A 25,024-nucleotide genomic window follows, 5' to 3' on the forward strand; every position below is an offset into this window, starting at 1 on the left:
GGGTCACTGTCATCTTGTCCCAGCCCATCTCCTTTTCTAGCCAATAGTGGAAAGCTATGCAAATCAGCAGCGCAGCCCAGTTGCAGCAAATCACAACAATGAGCTCAGATGCACTGGAAACTTAGCGGCTCTAAGAGTTCACAGACTCAGACTGGAAAACCGCCTTCAATTCTGGGGATATTTTCATTTTCACTTCTGAAGACATTACATAGGAAAGGAAGATGTGTGAGATTGTAGAGTATTCTGTCTAGTTTCACAGAACTACTCCAGATACATCTGCAATTATGAAGTATAAGGTGAGGCAAATGGCTTTTTTAAAAAGATTTTGTTCTTATTCAGTGTGTGTGTGTGCAAGGGGAACGTTTACATTTTTAGTTTCATATGGACTCTGAGTGACATTTCCATACCAGTACAAGACAAAAGAGAACTGGATATGCCAGTTTTTTCCATACCTAGAATCAAAGGATATAAAGAACTTTTTTTCTTGAATTACACTGAGTTCTGTTTTTTTTTAAGGCTGTCAGAGTTTCAAAGAAAACTCTATCTGATTTCTTTCAGTTGCCACAGATACTGTGCTGGCTCCGAGTAGATAGGAATGTCAAGTTTCAGACTCATTTGTTCTAAAATAGTTTTTAAAAGTATCTTTCGAGGAGAGACTAGTGAAACTGGACCTTTTCAGCCTCCGCAAGAGAAGGTTGAGAGGCGACCTAGTGGCTGCCTATAAATTCATCACGGGGGCACAGAAGGGAATTGGTGAGGATTTATTCACCAAGGCGCCCCCGGGGGTTACAAGAAACAATGGCCACAAGCTAGCAGAGAGCAGATTTAGACTGGACATTAGGAAGAACTTCTTCACAGTTCGAGTGGCCAAGGTCTGGAACGGGCTCCCAAGGGAGGTGGTGCTCTCCCCTACCCTGGGGGTCTTCAAGAGGAGGTTAGACGAGTATCTAGCTGGGGTCATTTAGACCCAACACTCTTTCCTGCTTATGCAGGGGGTCGGACTTGATGATCTATTGAGGTCCCTTCCGACCCTAACATCTATGAATCTATGAATCTATGAATCTTCTTTCTGACTGATTGTGCCATATGTTTTTCAAGGGAACTGTAAAAATGTACCTATCATCTTTTAGGGATACAAGTTGTAACCATCATCTTTTAGAATTCTTAAAGTCCTCATGGGAGGTTGATATTGTGAATGTAATGCTCTTGTCTGAAAGCATAAGGCATTTTCTTAGCTGCAAGCCTGGAACACACGGGCAGAATAGTGCATGTGCTGTATTTCAAGTCGTCTGGACACTTGTAAAAATCCTTTCTGTTTTCAGCCACGGAAACAAGAACTTTATGAGAAAGAGAACTTGATTCATCTTTAGCAGATACATATCGTATTGATGTGTAACCCAGACTGGGACCTCATCAGGAAAAAAAATAGCCTGACTGAGGCGTGGGTGGGTTCTTCAGGAATTTCACTACTGCTTTTGCATATCCAGGAGAAAGATCTTGAATAATTGCCCTGAAGTCAAAAGGAATTGCTCCAGATTTAGGATTGCAAAATAAGAACCCTTAAATACTAAAGAATTGTAATAGGATGGTGTGGAAAAGGATTCTGTAATTTTTAATGTTGTGTGAATTTAAAAGAGAACATGCTTTTCTGTAATTTTCTGATGCTGCTATATCACTGTACATACCTGGATAATGGGATAAATTCTCCTCCTATTTACAGCAGTTAGTTCCAGGAACTCCTGCATAACACTGTTGCTATCAAAAAGGAAATTAATACCAGTGGATATGTCTACGTAAATACACATTTTGTGATGTTTAGCATTTTTTTGGCATATAAACTTTTATCTTTTTCCTTAAAAAAAAAAAAAAAAGATCAGCCTGTTTCTTAAACTTCACGAACATATGTTTTTTGTGAGCAATACGCAACTTTACAGCAGGTTTCCTTTAACTGGTTATGAGCAAGAAATCAACTGTATTTTTGGCCATTAGAACCATATTTTACTATTTTAAAAAAAAGCTTTTTTTAATCATTTTTAAAATAAGGTTCTGCTAAGAGATGTGCACATGAAAAGCTGATGTGTCAATAATAGTATTATGCTGACTTTTAAATACCTGGACAGGGTACTGAAGCATTAAATTACTGCTCAGACATATGGTAATCTTGTGTGATTGGAAAAAAAGGAGGGAGGGAAGGAACATTTTAGTTTTCCTGCCAAAAAAGCCCCTTCAAACTCAATAAAAAGGTGATTTAGAAATATCACATGCATTACACACACTTCCTTAGATTTAAGCTGTTCCAAGCAGGGACCATCTTTTTATTCTATTTGTGCATGGTCCAATATAATGGAGCCCTGCTCCTTCAATGATAAATGTGCTGCATGAACCTGCACAGAACAGAAACTCTTGTTGCTATCAGAATATAAATCTATACAATATTAATGACACAAATGCACCCACCCATTCTGTTGGGGCAATACAGAGGAGTCCAGTCCAACCCCACCTACCCTAATTTTAGGAAAGTTGGGGTCCCACCCTTATAGCTGCTTCCTGTTTCCCTAATGAGCTGTACCCCAGAGTCTGTTGCAGGCAAACAGGTGCCAATGATGTGGGTCATACAAGGCCAAAATAGCCCAATACAAAATAACTTGGGAAGCTCTGATCTGGATAACTCAGTACTTATAACTGGGCTAAGTAAAGGCCAGTGATCTAAGCCCCACCCCCTCCCACCCCCCTTTCCATTTTCCTGTTCTAGCCTATTTGTATTCGATACAAGTCTGAAGACAGTTTGACTTGCACACAAAGAATATTATGTACTTACTAATATAGGAAAGTATAAGAACTAATACAGGAGTGTACAGGAACCATGAGAATGGCCATTTCACTTGGTGGAAATTATTGTTTGTTTTAGCATTAAATACATTCTCACTGGTCATGAATGAGGAATGCTGTGTGCTGACTGCTAAATGACAAGCCTGCACAATTATACAGTCCCTAAAATTCCTCATCTCCTTCCCTGGCTAGAAACAACTCTGCAGTAGTGAGGAGATCATATTTCACACGTAGTCTCAGCCTGCTGTGAGAGTATGAAATGATAAGCCTCTTTACCAGCAGAGCTCTACCCTGCTCTGTAAGGTTTCTCCTCTCCGATTCATTAGGGCTTTGGCTTAGAAGGTGATTACGTAATTCTAGATGAGCAAACCACACAAAGAGAAAGAAAGACCCTTTCAAGAAAAAGACAGAAGGTTTGTGGCCTCCATAAGCCTTCCTGCCAGACTAGTGTGTTTACATTTCCTGGGAAGTTTGAAGTGTTTATTTAAACTGTTTACCCAGGACAAACTTTCTTAAATACATTTCTGGAGGGGCCGATGGGAAGAGGAGACAAAGATAATACCTGCTTTTTACTGTTTTTTAAACTCAAAATCTGTATATTGTTTCTTCTCTTTCTCTGGAGTTAACTGTGTAGGTTGTTGTTGTCAGTACAGAGAAAGAAGAAACTGTTGTAATACATGTATTACTTTAGGTCCTGATTGGAGGAAGGACCCAGATTGCACAGGTTGCTCTGATGCCAGGTGTATGATTGACTTTGTTTAACTAAGTGCTTACTGGCAGGGGCCCAGGAAGCTATGCATGCTTGACTTCTCCTCACAGCCCATCAGAGGGTTTCTGAGGCTCCATTTTTCTCAACCACAAGGCTGCCTGCCAGCACAGGGATGCCTGCAAACACAGGATGACCCAGGTGTTCCAGCGTGTTGCTTAGTGGTTAGAACAGGATCTGGCTCACGCAAGTGGCCTTGGACAATCCTTGAACTTCTCCTGGCCCTGGTTTCAATGTGACAGGGCTCAAAGGCACCTTGTAATCTGGAATGACTCTCTGTCTTCCTCAAACTCCGGTGTACTTTATCCCTATGCACTACCTCAAACTCGTATGCACTTTATAACATGCCATCATTCACCTCCAGGTCTCTTGAAGATCTTCTGCCCTTCCTTGCCTTTCTGGAACCTAAACTTTTTTTATTCTCTTTCATAAACCCCTCTTCAGACATGAGGGTGAAATGTCAAAATCCCCATGGGCTTCAACAAGGTCACAGCCTAATCCCTTCTTTAATCCCACTCTTCCCTTCCTCACTGCACTACCTGCATCAAAGTCAATGGAATTATGGCCCATACCCTTGTACTCATGCAATCCATGCTTACACACAACCCAGTGAGGTGCTCTAGGAATCTCCTCTATCAGCTGCTGCCAAGTGCACTGGAGACTGAGGGCAAGAGCAGCAGTGAGTAAGCACCTCTAGAGTGGCCTCACTAAGTGCATTTCTGGATTTGAACATGCACATGGAAACAGGTAGACTGGGTATGCTTGGGAGTATCCTGGCCACAGCACACTACCACAATAGTGCAGACATGAAACTAGTCTCCCAAAACTTAATTACTATGACCTTGAATATTTCATGTGTTCCACCAGCTCTCCCTGACCAATAGGGTGGCCATCATAGAGGACATTCCAGTTTTCTGCTACTCTGTCCTCTATTGATATGAAACAGTGATATATGCTAATATAAATGTACTGAATGGGTTGGTTAGTAGGGTGGCCATCATAGAGGACAGTCCAGTTGTCCTCTGTCCTCTTTTGATACAAAACCGGATGCCTTTAATGTCCTCTCAAAGAGAAAAATAGAGGACATAAAGGCATCCGGTTTTGTATCAACAGAGGACAGAGGACAACTGGACTGTCGTCTATGATGGCCACCCTACTAACCAACCCATTCTAATCTGCAGTGCATTTATATCAGCATATATCACACCCCTCTTTGACTGTGCCACATTGAACTTTTGGTGCAGGGTCTAGCCAGAGCCCCTGATTTCATGCATGTCCAGAGCCCATGGGGTGAGCGTGACTGCTGCCACTCATCCCCTCCTTTCCTGGGGATTCAGCAGGGAGGGGATGGGAGAGGAAGGCTGAACAGCAGCAATCTTCACCTCTGGGCTCCAGAACTACATGAAAGCAGGCGCTCTGGCCAGATCCCACCCCAATCAGCTGGAGAACTGAGAGCTCGCTGCTCCGTGGAGCTCCAGCAGAAGTCTGTGCTGACCAGAGAGTAAACTCAGAGGTCACTGTACATGCATGGTACAGCCAAAGTGCGAAAACCACATTCCCCTTGACTCATTCCTGGATCCCCTACTGGGCACAGGACTTTGTGGACCTCAGAATATTCGCAGGATTTGGGTAATTTGGTAATACTGCAGCATATAGGTTTACATAGGACTGGAAGGGATCCTCTGAATCTAGTTGCCTGCTAACATGAGCAATACTATGTGGCAAAATGAAAAGGGGTTGTTGTGATAGTAAGACTGACAACTGCTCACCCGTCACAAGCAATATGAAAAAGAAAAGAAAAGAAAAGAATTGTTATGGAATTAAAAAGGAGTAGAGGATGACTGCATTCCCAGTCTCGTTTAAGCCAATAGCAATGACATGTATGTAAAGTACGAGGTCTTGGTTATCTATTTTTAGATAATGTTGGGAAAGGAAGGAACCTAAACAAATCGGTTTGAAATGCCTGCCATTTGTATTGTGGCACAATGTAGCAATACATAGTCTTAAATACAACTGCCTAGATGCCAAGACAAACAAATAGTATCACTGGGAAGAAATACTCTATTTCCAACCAGAAATGCTTGTGAAAAGCTGCTTGTAACCCAGGCAATGAAAGGCTTGAAGTATTTGGCTATGTAAAAGGAAAAGAACTCCCTGTACTTTACTGACCAAAAGCTCTCCATTTTGTTTACTCCTTACATTCCTGACATCACCCTGTGACTGTTGAGGCATACAAAATATGCGGTAAATAGGAACCAAAACCATACTGGAAAATACATTACAGGGCAGACTAATACACTTAATGACTCCCTCTTTATTCCAGAAAGTAATGCACAGCCTCTAGATAGCTTCAATTATTTTGTATTTTAGAGAGCATATCTAAAAGGATTAGGATTAACAGATTTAATTTGTACCTTTTCAGAAGTCTCTAAGGTAGATTTGTGATGTAGAGTTATCTTGTTAGAAGTCCATTATCATTAAAGGTGAACCAGTTCAAGTTACTATATCCCAGAGGTGAGTTTAACACTGGCTGTCCTTTTTTTGAATCTGGCTCAGTTCTCAGCACTGATGACCTTAATATGCTCCACTTAAGAACCCAAAAATGTCCATTCTACACATTCCTCAAGTATTTCTTACACCATTGTGTCACATACATGCATGTTTTAGCTTCAGATTGGCTCTAATCCTGAAACTTTTACTCAAGTAAAATTCTGCTTAAACTCCACGGTTAAACAAAGGCTGATAGCCTTGTTAATCCTCATGTCACAGGAAGGGGTGACAAATGGATATACATAGAGTGACTGAAGAAGAATCAGTAACTGACAACACTGCACTCTCCTCTTATTCCGGCTATGTTAGAGCTTCGCCTGAAAATTTATGTTCTGTAGGCAATGACTGGTGATCTATGAATGGAAAGCTGCTGTTCTCTTGACATCACATAAAGGACAGTGGCAATGGACAATGCACGGTAGTATGGCTCTTTGACAAACTACTAGGGACTCAGAGGAGGCCAAAATGGTTTGTAACATGGTAGGCAGGCATAGGCAAATAAGCTTTGGTCTCCATAGCTCTTCAGGAGCCTGAAGGACATAGAGCCAGCTCATTAGCCATTTCTGCTAGAAATGATCCCTAATAAAAAAACTCCATATAGAGTCATAATTTTCTCAGGGATAGCATAGTAGGATCTGGCCTATTGCCATCTGTATATCAGTTTTAGGTACCTATCTGCCCTCCACAACCCTAGTATCCAAGCACTTCACAGCCTCTGAACAGACTCGTCCTTACAACACACCCTTGATGGCAGGCAATGTTGGTAACCCCATTTTACAGATGGGGAACTGAGGCATAGAGCGTCTCAGTGACTCATCCAATGAGACCTGGGGCAGAGCAGGAAAAGGAATGTAGATCTCTGACATCATAAAACTGTTAGTTCAGACCTTCCAACTCTGAACTAATAAAATGTCATATAAAGCCATGAAAAAGAAACTTATCAAAAAACTAGCTAGCGATCAAGAACTTTTTAATTGATTTGCAGACCTGGCATGAGGATGAGAAATTTTAGTTGTTTCTGGGAAATGCATCTTGAAACTCTAATCCCTAAACTGGGCTGGATTAACTAAACTTTCAAAAAGTGTCTAACAATTCCTGATTTGGGCTGAGTAGGAAAGAATGCCACAAGAACAGGCTTTCTTGTGACATTTTGTTATTTTAGTTCCATTTGAACCCAGGAGGTAAAAAGAGGTGCAACAGTTGAGGGCAAAATTAATTTTTCCCAACTTTTTCAGAACCCTTTTTGAGCATCAGATTATATTTTAAGGACTGACCTGAATCTTTACTCACTCTCTCAGATGCACTTTGCTGGAACATTGATGACTGTACAGCTGATATGACAATACTGAAGGTGTGTTTAACAATTTAGGCTAATCCTGCCAGACAGAAGAGGCTTCTCTACTAACTTGAAATTGGTGCTGGGACCCTACCGCTAATAAAACTGATATCGCAGAGAGTCACACTGGCTTCTTTCTGAGTTATGGAAGCTTAGCACTGAACTCTGAACTCTTGTGTGTGCTTACTTGGGAGAGGCTTATATTATCGGATAGACTGTGCTCTGGTGAACTTACACACAGTGGAGTCATTACACTGCTGAGTCCAAAGGCCTTGGGTAAAGTTTTAGTTGACTCAGACAGAATTCCTCCCAAGTCACATACACCACGTGGAGGTCATTCCATCATTAGAGCTGGTACAGCTTTCTCTCATGTCCACACTAGCAAACTGTGGAGAGGGTTGGGGCTGTGGACCCACTCTATTTTTTTTCAAAAAGCTAGTAGCATGGGGATGTAAGGACTGCAGTCCTCACCCACAGTGGGTATTGGTATTTTGCAGATGTGCAAAAAAGGAGACTTCTTGCTCAGCTACAACTGCAGTGAATCCCTATAAGAACCCAAAAGTAACCTAGAAATACATAATCACTGCATGGCATCTCATCTGTGCAAAAATATCACTGTTATTAGATGGGTTAGGGTCATAAAAACAACTTCTTAACCAAACATTCATGCTTTCCAGAGCACTTAAGTCACTTCAGAGCCTACAGTTATGTGATTAAAACTGCCTAAGAGCCAGATCCTTAAAGGTATTTGGGCACCAAGCTCCCATCGGTTTCACTAGGAGTTAAGTAGCTATGTACCGCAAATGACCTAGGCCAGTGGTTCTCAAACTTTTTTTTTTGTGGACCAATTGAAAATTGCTGAGGGTCTCAGTGGACCACTTAATAAACTTTTTATTCTTCAAATCAAAGCATACAACTCATATTTTAATATCAGTAGTCTTACCTTACAGGTACAGATATTCTCAATTGTTCCACAACCTTTCTTCAGACCACCTGAAGGGAGCTCACAGACCACAGTTTGAGAACCTCTGACCCAGGCCACAGTCCCATTTTAAAAGCAATGCAAGGGCTTGTTTCCCATTGACACACTGCTTCCTTGGGGTGGCTGAACTGGCTTTGCTTTTCTGGGTTTGGAGCATGTCAGCAGGAACAGGTGCATGAGGCAGGCTCTAGGGCAGCCCAGCCACGCAGCATGCTGCCACTTCTGTGAATGTCCTCTTATGTTACTTGTATCCTTTTGAATTGTCTACCTTTGGGCTGTCTAAACTGGTGGCTGTGTGTGTGATGTAGTAGTGGTGGTGAGAGGCCCAAACAAGCAGTGTAGCAGTTGGGGGCAGGAGCATGCATGCAGTGCAATGGGAGAGAAAGCAACCCAGAGTTCATACTATTGCAGCCCACGTGGAATACAGTCCCCAGCCACTTAAGAAGCTGTACAGCTCTGGTCTACCTGACAGGTATGTGTCTTAGGATACCCACCCACGTCTTTCTTTGATTACAGAGATATTTTGCACTAGGTCTTCAGTGGGAACAGCTGTGAAGACATACTTTGCGTGTGTGTTGGGGAGGGGGTGCAATCAATGTTTATGTACAGAAAAGCAAACAATGAATGTATGTATTTGGTACACTACCTGCTTTGCACAGGAAATCATATTTAGAGATATTAATTCTTTTGTCCCCTGTAAATTCATTCACATCCTTTGAGGTCAATGAAGCTGGGTCTACTGACACCAGCAAAGGATTTGACACTTAAATTTTGCTGCCTATAACAGGCACATCTTATAAGCTTACTGTTTTCTTTTTCTCTCTCATCTACACTTTGCAAGTCATGGGATATTGTTGTCATTTCTAAGGAGCTGATTTTTGTCTAGCTCATTTGGGTGTAACTTGTGTTTGACAGGAAATGAGGTTGCTAAAACTGCAATTTGGCGTCCCAGAAACACAGTTCTGCAGGATGACGGAAACTGTATACCAGAGATGGAAGTCACGCCTGCCTCTTTATTTAATTTGTGTATTTATTTTAAAGACAGGTCATTCTTAGACAGGATGGCATTGCCTACCTTGGAAGAAAAGAATGGTAAGACTGGATTAACTCTACATGTAATCTGCATATCAGAAGCCTTTAGAAACAAAAACAAAAAGGAACTCCCCAAAACGTGCCCCTTTCACTGAAAGGTTGGATTTTTCAACAGGAACAACCTTGTGAATCATGGGTAGTCAGTGGAACCTAGGGAATGCCAGAATATCCTACGAACAAATCGTGTTTCCCAGTGACCATCTTCTTGCCCACTTCAAGATGGGAGGCCAGGGAAGTGCCATGACCAGGGACCTACCTAAATCAGGGCGAGACAAAGGTTTTTCACAGCCTGCTCACAGTGCACAAAGCCACTTTCACAGTTATTTTGCAGCAGCCCCATCTACTGAAGGGCCATGAGGCCCTGGAGGCTCCACTTCTCACCTCTGATCTGCAGAGAGGGCTGCCCTTCATGCAGCCTAACCCCCACTGATTGGCAGAGAGGCCTTGGTGGGGAAGGAAGGATGAGGGGGTGGCCACCATCTTTGCTGCTCCCCTTCATGATGCTCCACCAGCCAGTGTCTTTCCCTCCCCCACCATGCGCTGTGAGGCCAGGCACCAGTGGCCATGAAGACCTCTGGTTGCCACTGGGGAGCCAGCATTTTATTCTTAGTAAGATTTTTTTTTGGCAATTCTGTCAGAAATCATAGTATACACCATTTTTCACAGCAGTTGTGGAGATCTGAGTTTTTCATACTTTCCATGAAAATCACAAGTGTGTGTGTTAGGTAGGTCCCTAGACATGACTGACCCTTTTCAGGGAACAACTCTTTATTCAGTAAAAAAGAGTGAGATGTTCACACTATCTGTCTAGCATGTCATTTGCAATAGTTTGCATGTATTGTTTTAATTCTTTTCCTAGTAATTTCAAGTTAAAACACCCGAGATGATCATTCAGCTGTCTAGGAGTTTTAATATATATTGCACTTGTCAAGAAGTTGTCCAATGGGTATTTTCTTGCATTGACAGGCTGCATCAACGCAGTAAATACAGTGGGTCCAACATGGCTTGCAGCTACACATACTACATCCAGGTGAATTCAGTAAAGTTGTGCTGAACTTTTTCTTAGAGTGGGTCTTTTAATTAAAAAAAAAAACAAAAACATGGGGCAGTCTCCCTTTGCCATCTGTATAGTTCTCATAACCTTTGAGTGATTTATTATGTAACAATAATAGGCTTAATTTATACTGCAGTTTCAGCTGTGATGATGAACTCATTTACAAGACTCTCTCTTACCTTTGCTACACAACAAGCCTACATTTTCAGCATAAAAAGATCAAGATACCATGCTAAAGCCTTGCCTATAAGTAGAGTGCTGTTATTGTTTTGCCTGCCTTTCAAAATGAGCTTTAGTAGGAGAGCTTGTCAGAAATCCTCCAAAACAGGAATGCCAAATCATGAAAATTAAAACAGCTCACAGAGACTGTTCAAATTTTGATAGAGCTGTGATAGAACCCTGCCTGCCAGGTATATTTCAAAGTCTGCCCGCCACCAGGTTTCCATTGAAAAACTACTTGGCAGCCTGCTTCGGGGCGACCCATCTTGAAGGAATCAAGAATCTGGAATCCTTGAGAGGGCCAGCTCCCAAGCTTATAACCTGGCAGCCCAGGCTCTCAGGACTTCCAGGATCCACAGCTTCAGAGCAGTCAATCAGACAATCTGCTCTGGTATTGTAGGCCCCTCTCACCACCCCTCCAAATCATAATGAAATCAAAATAATCCCATGAAACAGTTATCTTTCTCCTCTCAACTCTATTGTAATGCATCTCCCCTTCCTGCCCCACCTAAGTTGCACAGATAAGGGTTAAGTTTGCTGTAAAGTAAAATTCATCTGGAAAAAGACATGCTACAAATGCCTGAGAGTGGAGTTTCAAAACTTAAAACAGATTTCAGGATTATTTCTTTCTTTCTCTCTCTCATTGTTTTTTCTCCTCTGTTCCTTCTACCCTTAAATATCTAACATCCAGCCTCCTTTTGCTAAGAACTTTTCTACCTAAAGCAAAGAGGTTAGGGTTTTCACACACTTCTGGATTTAGGTGTATTGTAGTTTAATTGCAATTAGATCATTTTTATTTTGAGGCTATTGTTTTCTCATTTTATTTTTTCCTCCTTTGTCTGTGGATGTCACCAAATGCACATAGATCTTTGTGGGGATTTTGGAAAGTCCTTTTAAAGCCAGGGTACTACATGGTGTCCTTCCTTAGACAAGAGATAGAGGCAGGCATTGGTGGGAGACCAAAAAATAAGCACAAGACATTGGTGAAGTAGATTGCAATGGGTCTTCAAGATGAGGTATTGGATGAGGTGTACCTTTCTGTGGAGTGAATAGGGACCTGTCACTCCAGCACTACCAAATACCGAATGTCTACAGATCAAGATGCAGGATACTCTATCTGCCTGAAAGCACTGTTTCATCTTGTACTTCATCACCTGTACAATGTCTATACCTGCTTTCTCTGTTGTCTTTATGGAGGGCCTACCAACATAGAACCTGCCCCCGCAGAGCTGCTAGCAGTACGTTGATTCTCATCAACAGTTCCCTGATGCTACACAAGAAAGTATTACTCTATCTATTCCTTTTCTTTGTCTAACTGTAATTTGCCAAGCTAAATTATGACTTTGATTCTAAGTCCCAGTTGTACAGAGTCTACCCAGAAGGCATACCATGTGGCAAGAAGGAATTGTCACTTATGTTGAACGCCTTCCCTTCAACATCTGACACGTTTTATGTCAATCCACTGGTTGATGCGCCACTTTTATGCTCTCCACACCATTAGAATCAAAGGGATGATCTGGCGGGCTATTTACTCATTTACATTTTAGGTCAGGTTTTGTGAAAGCATTGTAGGAAATGTAAGACAAAAAACAAAAACAAAAGTCAACCCAGCAAAAAAACAGGCCGGTCTGTACTGTCTGTAGTTCTATTGTTCACAAAGAGAAACACAGAACTACTGTTTTACTCCAAATTTGCAAGGCATTATAATTTAAACAAAAAGCTTTTATTTTTTGTGTTTATTTATTTTATAAACTAACTTGTCCATTTGAAAGTGTCAGGCATAAAAGTAATCTGATGATGTATTCACTCAGGGGAGAACAATGAAGTATTTTATTCAGAGACTCATGCTTTCATGCTCTCTCTCCAATCTTTGCTTTGGAACTCTCTCCTTATATTTCTCCATTCAGTGTCCCTCCTCCCTTCCCCCCGCCCCCCCCCCCCCCCGAGTATTAACCCCTCCTCTAGAAATGACAGCCCGTGCCAGAGATTTGCTACTAAACTCTGAAAGAGCTCAGCTCTGGGCTGAGCACTCTTCACACCCAGTAACATCATCTCTATTGCAGGATATCAATAGCTCCCATTTGTTTGAAATGCATCCCTTTTACTCTGCAATTAAAGATAGGCTTCTCAGAATTGAGGCTACTTGTACATTAAAGGACTGAACCCTAAATTTGAATCCTGCTTTTGGATCTATTCATGGCCCATTTCAGTATCTGAACTGAGAATGTAAAACATCTGGGATTTGATCATCCCATCAGCTGAATGCCTGCCACTCCCGCTGAAGTTAGTGGGTGTTGTGTCTGCTAACACTGGCAATGAATATAGTGCAAGGTGCCAACAGGAATATTCGCTAGGTGAGTTATGTTCACACAAACACTCACAACCCACCATTTTCATATCCCTCCACATTACGATTAAAAAGAGTTTGTTATCCCTGCTGTCTGAGCAAGTGGTCACAATCACCTGCACAAAATGCATGAACCTCTGATATTCCAGAGTAGACTCTGAAATGTAACCGTCTCCCCCTCCCTTCTCCCCCTCAGGCGAGACAGAAAGGCTGGGACAGCTCAGCGGAACACTAAAATAATACGCTCGCTTTTCTCTTCAGCAGACCAAAGATTTTTCCACATCACATAACCTCTAGACAACTTGGCATACTTCAGCCTGACTGACAGCCTCCCTCCAGAGGTGCACAGCAGTGGAATGGCAGGGCACTCCCCATTGGAGATGTGCCTTTATTAGGCTTGACTCAGGATGGAGCTATGAGGCCCTTCACCTTTGTTAGTATTAACCATCACGGATGGAAAATGCCTTCATTTCAATGAACAAAACCTCTAATTACCTTGGCTGGTCTCACTTTACCACAAAAGGGATCTGTTTTGAAAGAGAGCATTTATTATTTTTCTGGCACATGGGGAGAGAGTCTGAAAAGGAGAGCAGTGGGCTGGTGCTGTAATCTTCAGCATGTACTATTGTTTTGTGACACTGAGACCCTAAGCCTTTGCACACAGACTCTCCCTTTCAGCCCCGGCTGCGGACTGAGGAAGTCATCTCCCCGAGGCAGCTAATGACTCAGGATAATTTCCCAGTCTGAGTGGGAAGGACTTACAACCCCCACCCCATTTTTCTTTGCATGTGTAGACAGAAAAACAGTCATGTGCCAGCAAGCAGGCCAGAGGTGCAATAGCCAGGGTCTGTGCCCTGGACAGCAGCTGAGATGGGCCAGGCTGGCAGTGGTGGCTGTCATTCACTTTCTCCCCCCACTCCTGCCAAGTGGGTGCTCAGGGGTAGGGCCACAGTCATTCAAGCAAGCGTGAACACACATGCACCAGACACCAGGGCTGACACTCTCTCCTTCCCATCCTTGATGTGAGAAGGCAAGTAAAAATAGCTTTCTTAGAGGCTGACTGTCTTGCTCTGCAGCACCTTCAGTTTTAGCAGCTTGCACCCCTCCCTTCCTCCATCCTCCCACCCCCCACCCTCAAACCACCCCCCCCCAACATATTTCTTGCAGATATTGCAGATACATCTGTTACCAAAAATGCTTCAGGAGTTTTGTTCTTCAAATGGACAGTACAATAATAGTTCCTTTATCCCAGAGGCTGAGATGGAGGAAAATGGGCAGAGGCGGCTGACGTTAAGAATGAACTGATGCAAAACTGTCTGATAACTCTTAGACTGAAGCTGGTTTTTGTCAGCAGACACAATCCAGCATGAACTCTCTCTAGCAGGGTGTTCTGAGCCTGCCCCCAACATGGCTTGTGCCCAAGTCATTTTGTTCAGGACTAAATTTACTCTGTATTGCATTTTCCACTTTGGTAGAAGGAGAGAGAGGGGAATGAAAGCATTAACACCACCATAAAAGGAATGGTGTGACACAAATACTATACTCCTTAAGCTTTCTTCAGACAAATAGCCATTTACTTTAAAACCCAGAAGCAAAAATGAGGGTGACAGAAATAAAAATAAAGCAAGAAATAGGGGAATCTGTGCATAATTATTAAAAAGTCACTGGTTTGTGTGTAGACACTTACGTCACACTCCTTTGTTTCTTCTTCCTTTTCCTGCAAGTGTCTAAATATAGCAAAAGGGATGTTTGAAGTTTGAAACAAATCGTTTGTTAGTATGCAGGAGGAGTTACACCCTTTTTTGCTTACAAACAGAGGTAATTTCCTTGGTATTGTACTAAGAAAAAAGGAAGAATTAATCACCGTGTGTGGGTCAATGTACGTAGGCGTACGTGCTCTAGAACGTTTTTGTACCATTTCCCTTCTAGAAGTGGGAGATTCGTGGCTAGTTAAAGCTTTTTCTCATTCAGTCATTCCTGTGGGAGCATAGCTTAGCAAGGAGTTGAACTGATGGCCCTGCACTGCAATGCCAGCACCATATCAGTGAGCCTTTAAAAAAAAAAAAAAGCCTGTTGGATTTAATCCCATAACCTATCATTTAATTTTCCCTACTGTTTGCTTCTGTGTTTGCTTCCCCACTTTTTACACCTCACACAGTCTTGTTACCCATGTCACTTGCTGTGTTTACTCTAATGGAGAGAATGGACCCTTCTCTCCTTGCCTCTTGCCATCTCTCTCTCTCCAGCTGCTACAGCCCCATCAGCAATGCCTCTGTTTGAATCACAAGTATCAGAGCATCCTTTCAACTCCCCACACTGAAGGAAAAATAAACCAAAGAAAAAACAGCCATTCTTCCAGGTGCCCAATTCCCTAATTTCAGTAGGAAGAAAGTCCCTTTCAACACTTTCAACAATACCCACTAGAAATTTGTCTACCTAGTTATGCCTAAATATCTTTAAAGCCTGGCTCAACAGCCCATTGCCATCTGGGGGAACAAATGGTCTCATGGTCTTGTTCCTCACTTAAAGTTTGGTAAATAATAAAACATTTCACTGATCTTACCACATGGCAGCTCTTGCTCTCGGTCTGTCTTCCCTGTCTTTACAATAGTAAAATCCAAGGTTTGCAGTTTGAGGTGCTACTGTATTAAGTGTCTTAAAGCAATCACAGCTGCTTGCCTGAGGCCTCTTTAAAAAATGCTAATGACAAGTCCATAAACTCAGAATATCTGAGGTTGTATTGAATTTAGGGATCCTGAAGTCATTGGTGATGGGCAAAATACCTGACCAAAGAATTATTGCATCTCCGTATGCCATTGGCTATCCCTCGATACGAGGAGGATGTCAGGGCAGAATTACTGGTGAGTTTTAAGGTGGCTGAGGAGTCCAATTCGTGCTCTGCAAGTTTTTCCATAGATGTGGCAAGTGGTGCCTTGGAGGGGGCACAACTATTGGCTAGGATGTTGTATGCTTTCCTTTCTCTTCTGCCATTTCTTGGCTTCCTGAGCAAGACTCTTCTTTTCATCTGGTTCTCTTCAGGCTGTAGCTTGACATATGGTGCAGCGCCATTGAAACCTGTTACCAGCCAGGACTTCCCAATTTATAGGGTTGATGCCACCCTGCTTAAGGTATGCTTTCAGGGTGTCTTTGTAGTGCTTTTTCTGTCCTCCACGGGTCCTCTTACCATGAATAAATTGAGAGAAGAGAACTTGCTTTGGGAGACGAGTGTCAGCCATCTGCACGCAATAGCCAGCCCAGTGGAGTTGATGAAAAAGTGTACATTGTTTGGGATGACTGTTTTATCTGCATGTGTACAGAAATTATCTGTTTACATGTTAATTCTTTCAAGTAGGACTCCTAATGGCCTGGCATCAGCATGCTTTACCAAATCACTTCTCCTACAGCACATGCTCTAACTGAATTTCTAGACAACAGCCATTGAAAATAGCCTTCTCCTCCACTCCAGTGCCCACAATTTGAGCAGTTGATGACTAGACAGAACTTCTGCATTTTTCCCCAAAAACCTTAGGGAAAGCAGTGCTTGCAGGGGTCATCTTTGTTACACTTGTACCGAACCTTAGCACAAGGGGCCCCTTATCTTGGCTGGGGTCTCAAAGTATTATCAATAGATAGCTAGTGCCTTATGCAAATAATACAATGTATGGTAGAGCTGCACAGTACAGCCAGCAATTTACTGTAAAGGCCAGGAGCACTTGTTAGTTAAGCGCTGTTACACTGTCATGGTACAGGGAGGATTCAGAGCACTGCCAGTGTGCTACAGGGGGACCACAGCTACTTGTAAATGTATTAAGAACTTACAGCCTGAAGAGGTCTCTTTCTTGGTCTAGATGCCTTCAGCCTGGAACCACAGGGAAGATGGGATCTGTAGTATGGTTAAAGAAGGGAGTGACTGAAATCTGGTCCATTTTATGAAACACACTAGCCTTCCTCAGCCGACCAAAATGTAGGTACTCTAGCTTAGAATCCTCAAAACACAATTCTCATTTTCCCCACAGATAATTCCTGTACCACTACCTCCTGGTAGACCAGCCATATCAAGCATGGGTACTGCAGGTTCTAGCCCCTTATAGATAGGTTATTGCTTATTGCATTAGGAATATAAAGGGACTTTAAATTCTCTCCTTGCTAAAATAAGCCCAACAACTTTCCCATCAGCTCTACTACTGAGTGCTATGACCAAAGCAGAGAATACCTATTGCTTTGTCTTCACATTTCAAGCCTTATTTAGCATAGTGCTCAACAGACAATTAAATTGATCAAGTCTTGCCTCAAAGAGTAAATCTAATGAAATCCAGAATAACCTCTTCTGCTCAATGAGTAAATGAGGTCCTGAGGAAGGCCTACAGGGAAGGAAAGGCTGTGGTACTTACAATATCTTAACAGTCTTCAGATCCATAGGCTTGAGTCTTGGACAGATTGTACCTGATCTACCACCTGCTGTGTGGAAATAGGATGGCTGCCAGCTTGGCACCTGGGGATGCAGCATGTAGCACCTGTTTTTGCAGCATACCTTAGCTTTCCCTGCCCACACCAAAATACAGAGAATACTGGCTGGGGAAGAATAAGTCCACGTAGAATATTCAGACAAGGTTGTTTGGGTAAATGTGACAAGAATCTCGTCTGCCTATGTCCTTAGACCAACATGGTTATGACCAATACCCCAAAAATATGGAATATTCAACATAAGGAACATTTGCTCTGTGTGTATAGTACTTCTGGAAGCAGCGGATCAATTAAGGAGCTTATTGTATTCAGAGTCCTCCTAGTTATAAGCAGGCATTGTATAAAGGCATCAAAAACATAACAGTATCCATTTGCCTGTAGCTACACAATCCCCTCCGAGTCGTATCTGCCCTCGTATCAGTCCTTGACACTGACAGGGCTGCTGAAAGCTGTTTCTAAAATGCTAAATCTCCACGTGCATTTGGCAAGATTGCTATGAAATAATGGAAAGCCAGTTAGGTTAACTCACCTGCCTCAGTTGACACTGACAAGGAGCCAAAAGTGAAGCAGCACTTGAAGCAGATCCTGAACACTTTAACGTGCTGCCAACCAGATGGTAAGAAGGTCACTGGGACCACGCTAATAAGCAACCAAAAGGTTTTTGCAGGGGAATTTTTATTTGCTCCAATTCCAACACAGCTCAAGGTTTTTTTCAGCATGCTGCTGCATCATGGACTTCTAGAGGTCCAAATGTCTGTGATACAGAAACATGCAGAACAAGCCCAAATTGTCAAGGTCTCTCAAAACCTTTAATCTTTATTTACACATATACGTATACATTTAGGTTAGTAATTTACTCTTGATTTATTTATTAAAATGTTGATGGCCCCTCTGCAGTCTTCCCCCCACTTGGAAAACTCCACCTTCAAAGGTGCTCTGTTCAACAGCCACAGCTGACTAGACTTGGTATCTAAGTACCACAGTGACAGGTACATAAGAAATGCATGTAGGTGGATAACAGATAAATTCATTGGACTGAACAAGCTGGAGTCCCTTTTCCCTTCTAAACTTCTTAGGGACTAATTTAAAAGAAAAACAACAGATTTAGAGGGTTGTGACGTAACATGTTTGATGGGACACACGTGTTTTATTAGCTGTGCTACAGGATAAAATGACAGTGATGTAAAGACAAGGACCAAATTCATCCCTAGTGTAACTTCATTGAAATATCTGCATGCTGCTGACAAATGAAAAGAATATACCTATACTAGGGAGGAACTAAAACAAGAAATGCAGTTCTTTTAATTTGCAACATGGTTAAAAAATGACTGTTCTGTCTATCCAGGGCAAGATCAAAGCCTGTTTCCTGTTAACTGATAATAGCAATAAAAGACAAATGAAGCCAGAGTTAGCCTAAGTTTTGAGAGCAGGTTCCTCCATTAAAAAAATTTAAACCAGTCCTGCTTTAATCTTGTGTGTGTTGTGAAAGGCCTATCCATCTTTTGGTATGCAAATTTGACAAAGCACACTCTTAAAAGTACAGGGAAGAAAAGTGTGAGGGCATTTGCCTACCAGAAAAGACTGAACAACTGGGAAGAAAAATCTTGTTTTGAATTTTGAAAGGTCTTGGGAGGGAGTAAAACACTTCCAGTAAAAAGCATTTGACACTGTGCCTTTAAAGGAAGCAAAGGTAAATCTACAAGCCAGCTGAAGCAAGCCACATCCCCTCTTCCAATAGATTAGTGTTGTTTCTTTCATGTGTGCTGCATCCAAATATTTTAGCTAGAGCACTTCAGATACAGTACCCATTATATTTTTTCAAGTGCTTACAATTACTTTTTAACTGTTTCTGTTGACTGCCTTCATTGAGAAGCAGGCAGGCGTGGAACAGTGGTTGCCAACACATTTGGAAATATCACCAGTGCCAAGAAATGCAATGTTCAAGGCCTTTGTGAGGGTTCCAAGAATGTCAGCATATATTGCCTGCCTACTTTTCATTGAATATCTAGTTTGGCCAATCACTCAGTACTGAATGTGCCAGACAATCATGCATATAGAAACAGGGAGGGACAGGAGGAAAGTATGTTTGGTCTGCATACGGAGAAAGCATATTTTCAGAAGACATACCTGAACTAGCTTTAAGCTAGCTAAGCTGGGATAATTTTAGCAGCTCAGCCGTGGTAGCATGGAGTTCAGCATGGGTTGAAAAACTTCTCCAAGATCTTGGGGGACTGACCCATGCTGATCTCTATGCTACTACAGCTACATTACTAAGTGTGCACAAGCTAGCTAGCTCAGGAAGCTCTACACAAGTCTCGGTGGTGGCAGTGACTGCAGCATCGACAAACTCTTACATGTACAAACACATTCAAGTAGCATACTCCTGGTTATTTAGGATAGGAACAAGACAGCATATGATTGGACAACACCTAGCACACTGAGGCCATATTTCTAACTGGAGCCTTCAGATATTTTGCTAATAACAATATTTAAATAATGATGAAATGATACATTTGTTAGAAGTATTCCTTGCACAGAGAGCGCATGCCTGTACCAGAGAGATATCATACAGGGGACATTTTACCTGCCTGAGACAGTGCCACTCAATGTTTCATGGTCAAGGAAGATTATAGAAAGAATAAGAAAAGGGAAATCTAGATAAGAACCACAAGAGAAGCCTGGTTCCTTTGGTTATATTCTGACAGTTTAATTTATAATTATATCCTTTACAGTCCTAGTCATCTATTCAAACATTACCTAGCTCAGCGTTTCTCAACCCATGGGTCACAAGACTACATGAAAGGGTTGTGAACAATACTTTAAACATGGATTCTCCTTTAAAGGAGAAAAGCGTGGGAAACCGTGGCTTTTCCCTTGCAGGCTGGCAGAGTTCCAGCCTGCTTGGGGCCCCCCATGCCCTATACCACCCCTACCCCACAGACTGAGGGCTGGGGGCAGCAGGTTGGGAGTGAAGGGCACTGGGTCGGGACTGGCCATCAGTGTTTACAAATGGGTCATGGCACAAAAAAGGTTGAGAACCACTGACCTAACTGATTCTCACACCACCTGTTTATAGTAGGTAAGTACTGTCATCTTTATTCTACAGATAACAAAACTGAGGCAAGGAGGTGAAGTGACATCCTCCAATTAACAGGAGGAATAAGTCGCAGAGCTGAGTCTAACTCTGCAGCTCCTGGCTCCTTTTGTGTTCAGGCTAACCAACTACATGAAAACTTGTTATCAGTGTCCTGGTACTCTCTCTCTCTCTCAGGTAGCTGGTGTTCTTGGGAGACCTCTCTATAGCACTGCTTGTTTTTGTTTTTAGGAAAGAAATTCCTTGTTGTGTGATGAACAAAAAAATGAGTGTGTGCACATGTGCATGCATGCACATGTATATTCAAAATCAATTCCTATCCCTCAAAGGAAGCTGGAAACAGCCTGAACAAAATTCTGTTGAAGTTCTAAGTTGAAATTCTAATTTGTGTTCAATGTCTTGTTCCCTGGTAGAATCTTATGGCAAGAGCCTTGTATGACAATGTCCCAGAGTGCGCAGAGGAATTGGCTTTCCGCAAGGGAGACATATTGACAGTGATTGAACAGAACACTGAAGGGCTGGAAGGATGGTGGCTCTGCTCCTTACATGGCCGACAAGGCATTGTTCCAGGTAACCGCGTAAGACTGTTGATCGGCCCAGTACAGGAAAATCCATCTAGCCATGACATGTCCAATTCAGGATCCGCGCATCAAACTTTCAGTCAACAAAAAGTCTATCAAGTTCCAGCCCCATATGCTTCAGCTCGGGACCCAGTCTACCAGGTGCCGCCTTCCTATATGAATCAAGGAATCTACCAGATACCTACTGGTCATGGTCTACTGGGACAAGATATTTACCAAGTACCACCATCTGTGCAGAGAAGTTTGGGCAGCATGAATGGTTCACATATGCACAAGGTAGGCGCGTTTACACAGCACAACAGTGGAATATTAAATAATAAGAAAACACACTGAGCCTGAAGATTTAAAAACTTACAAGCAAGTGCAACATTCTGAATTTTCACTGGTATGAATAACAGTTGCATTCTCTCATCCCTGTGGAAGGTTTAGCTACATCCATTCCCTCCCTTTGTGTGTGCCTGGAAGCTGTCGAAAAGACCTCAAGACAGTCCAAAGCATTTTTCTTTAGGCAAACCTCTAGTTAACTTATTTAAGTAAATAAAATTACATACAGTCTTGCTGGAGAGATCCAGATGGGATTTTAAATTGAAAAAAAAAAAGTGACAATAGATGCAGAATGCCTCTACTCTGGAGAGCAGGAAGTTAGATAATGCTGAAAAGAAGGTATACTTTAATATAAAGCCTGAGTCAAACTGTCATTTATCATTCAGAACAGTTTTATGCCTACTGCATGATGCAAGGCAGTTACCTTTCAAAGCTGGGTAGGAAAAGAGCAGTTTAAAGTTCTTTCTACTCCAAAGGATGTGGCAGAGATTAAAAGTACTGCTGTCGGTAAGTCCTCTACCTCTAACGCTTATGATATTCTTTACAACTATGGTTCAGTGATGTGCATTGACCTGGAGCAGACAGGGAGATGAAGGCAGGAAGTGCCTGGCTGGAAGGTGCCATGGTTTAAACTTTCATCCCACAGTTTATGTTGGCAATACAGTCAGAGTCTTTTTGTAGATTCAGCCTTTCCATTTCAGGTCTTTGGAAAAATCTTTCCAAGACTTGGTTTTGTATTATAATCTTGTTTTCATTGGTAATAAGCAATAAGAAAAGAGGAATTGTAAAATCATTTCAAGTCATACTGTCAAGAGGTTGGCTTGTGGGTTTTTTTGGTTTAGTCTCTTTGCGAGAAAGTCATCCTTTTGCATAGCGGCTCTACAGGTAGTTTTCAGATGGCAATTTTATCTATCGGCTTGCTTCACAATGGAAATATCATTGTCACTGAAGCAGCTGTGCTGTCTTTTTTAATGGGAAAGTCCACATTATTTCTCCCTCTTCTACACCCCTACTTGTCTCCCCACCAGGGATAAGATTTAACAAAACTTTATTCAGAGAGGCCAACCTGGAGCAGTATAATTAAACAGCCTCATACATGGCTGAAAGAAGCCTCAATCAATAGTATATGCAGGGGACATAATTGATGAGTAACTCATCTTAGGATGCAGGTGTACAAAATGTTTACTATATAGGGTGTGTACAGAAGTTACATTTTTCACGTGATGAGGCCCCCAAAAGCACTCTACAGCCATATTGTTACAAATGTTCACAGTTGCAGAGAGCTTTTAAAATGGCTGACTACACAAAAATGTCACCCTTGTCTGATGAGCTATCAGATGACGGGACTCTAGGGTAGAACCTATGTACACATTCACAGCGAGGGTTACTTTCGGGCAATTCTGCCCATATCCCATACACCCTTGTGCAGGGCTGCACTCTAGCCTCAGGCAGGTAGCGCTCGTCTCCTCTTCCTGCCTGAGTGCAGGCCGGACCTGCGCCCAGGCTGCCAGTCACAGCCTCTCATCTCAGCCCCACCTCCTCCCTCCGGCCAGCTGAGCACCACAGCCTCACCAGGAGGAAAGAAGAGGGTATGGCGTTTCTTCCTGCAGTGCCTCCAGGCCTGGGGAAGTGAGCAGCCTGGCTGGGCACACTGCAGGCTGGAGGGAGTCTCTCCTGCCTGCTTGCTCTTCCGGCACCTACTGAGCGAGCACAGGGGAGAGATCCCTCTCCCCCGTGACATGCTTGGACAATCTGATCGCTCTTCCAGTCCCAATGGAACAAGCAGGGGGGAGACAGCCCCTCCCTACACAGTGCACCCAGCTGGGCTACCAGCTCTCCCAGTCCCAGGGGCACTGCAAGGAGAGACATGGCCCCCTCTTCATGCCCCCCAGTCAGGCTGTGGCTCGGCTAGCTGGAGGGAGGAGGTGTGGCTGGGATGAGAGGCTGCCACTAACTAAGCCCAGGGGCAGGGCCAGCCACAGTGGCTGCAGGCAGGCAGGCTGCTTGGCTATGGCTAGCCTCTTCAGCTGTTCTCAGCAGTCTCTGGAAGCCCCCGGAGCCAGCAGAGCATGCTGGGAGGAGTGCGACAGCACCTCCTGCCACCTGGCCTCAGACAGTGCAAGGAGGCTCTGAGCCCCCCTGACCAAATGCTGAACAGCTGTTATGTTCAATTGAGTTGTAACTTTTAGCGCTTTGTATAAAGCATGCAAGGTTCTTTGGGCAGATGTGATATCCTTTATTAGACCAAATAAATAGTTAGAAAAAAGTTCTTTGTAACCTTTCAGGCAGAAACACCCTTTGTCAGGGTAAAACACAAAAGTTACCGTGCAGTCGCAAGTGCCTTCCTGCACTTCTTATGCACACCACTGGAAAAGTGGAGCAGACATAAGACACATCCCTACTATGTTGTAAATCCCTTAAGTCTTGGGGGAGGAGGAAGCTACCTCTTGAAAAATATGCAACAACTTTACTAAGTAATTAAGTTGCTACATGGTAGGAGTTGAGTGTCTGCTCCCCAGGTCCATTTCATCCTCGGGTAGCCCTTTGTTCAATTAAAACTGATTCCTGCCACCACTTAGTGGCCAGGAATGGTAACAGCACCCACTGCAGGCTGCCTTCTTGGGAGATCTGGCTTCACAGTGGAGATACTATTCACTACACACTAAGTTTGCTACTGGCTAAAATCTGGGATAAATTGCTGCATAAGAATTGTGTTGTATATCAACAGCCTTTCATCTGACCATACACAAGCCAACTGGAACCATACTGTGTTATCAGGCCTCGCACAAAGCTCCCGTTGGAAGCAATAGGGCATTCTGGTTACAAAATAAATGCATGTAAATCTCCAAGTATAGTAATGAGTTAAGGACAAACTTTTAGGCCTAAATGCAAAATCCTCATTGTGATGCAAAAGCAGAAGCACTAAAATACCTGTTTCCTCTAAATTCTTGCCTAGACTTGGACTTCAGAAAGCCAAGGTATAGGCAGGAAAGGTTCTTTGGGTAGATGTGATATCTTTTATTAGACCAACTAAATAATTGGGAAAACTATTCTCTGCAAGCTTTTGGGTGCAAACGCCCTTCTTCAGGCATAGGAAGACTCTGCCTAGGGTATGTATTTTTCTGGATATGAGAAATTTTTTGTAGAATATAAAAACCATTTATTTGGCTGACTTACAAACTGCTTAGCACCAGCTGGAAGGAATGACTCCACTTGCCTTCTTCTTAAGGCAGACCTGTTTATGTACTGCTATGAAGACAAATTAAGTTCCTCCCCAGGTGCTTGCTGAAAGCCAGGGTAATAGTTACAGACCTGCTACTGACGAAGAGATTACTCTGTGACACAAAAGCCCAGTCCTGCCAGCCACAGAATCGACATGACAAGTA

The 25,024-nt window shown here is 42.8% G+C and overlaps 1 protein-coding gene across 2 annotated transcripts in view; it reads left to right on the forward strand.

Moving 5' to 3' along the window:
- NEDD9 (neural precursor cell expressed, developmentally down-regulated 9) overlaps window positions 1-25,024 on the forward strand; it is a 108,070-nt gene that overhangs the window by 61,651 nt on the left and 21,395 nt on the right. Inside the window, exons 1-2 of one of the 2 annotated variants that reach the window (XM_006277465.4) lie at window positions 97-296; window positions 21,147-21,590. In XM_006277465.4, the coding sequence (XP_006277527.3) occupies window positions 285-296; window positions 21,147-21,590 (456 nt within the window). In that variant the 5' untranslated portion in view covers window positions 97-284. Of the gene's footprint in view, window positions 1-96; window positions 297-21,146; window positions 21,591-25,024 lie in introns of those variants that run through there. The other variant, XM_019494868.2, reaches the window with a different exon arrangement.

Source organism: Alligator mississippiensis, chromosome 3 (assembly GCF_030867095.1).
Source record: "Alligator mississippiensis isolate rAllMis1 chromosome 3, rAllMis1, whole genome shotgun sequence".
NCBI lineage: Eukaryota > Metazoa > Chordata > Crocodylia > Alligatoridae > Alligator > Alligator mississippiensis.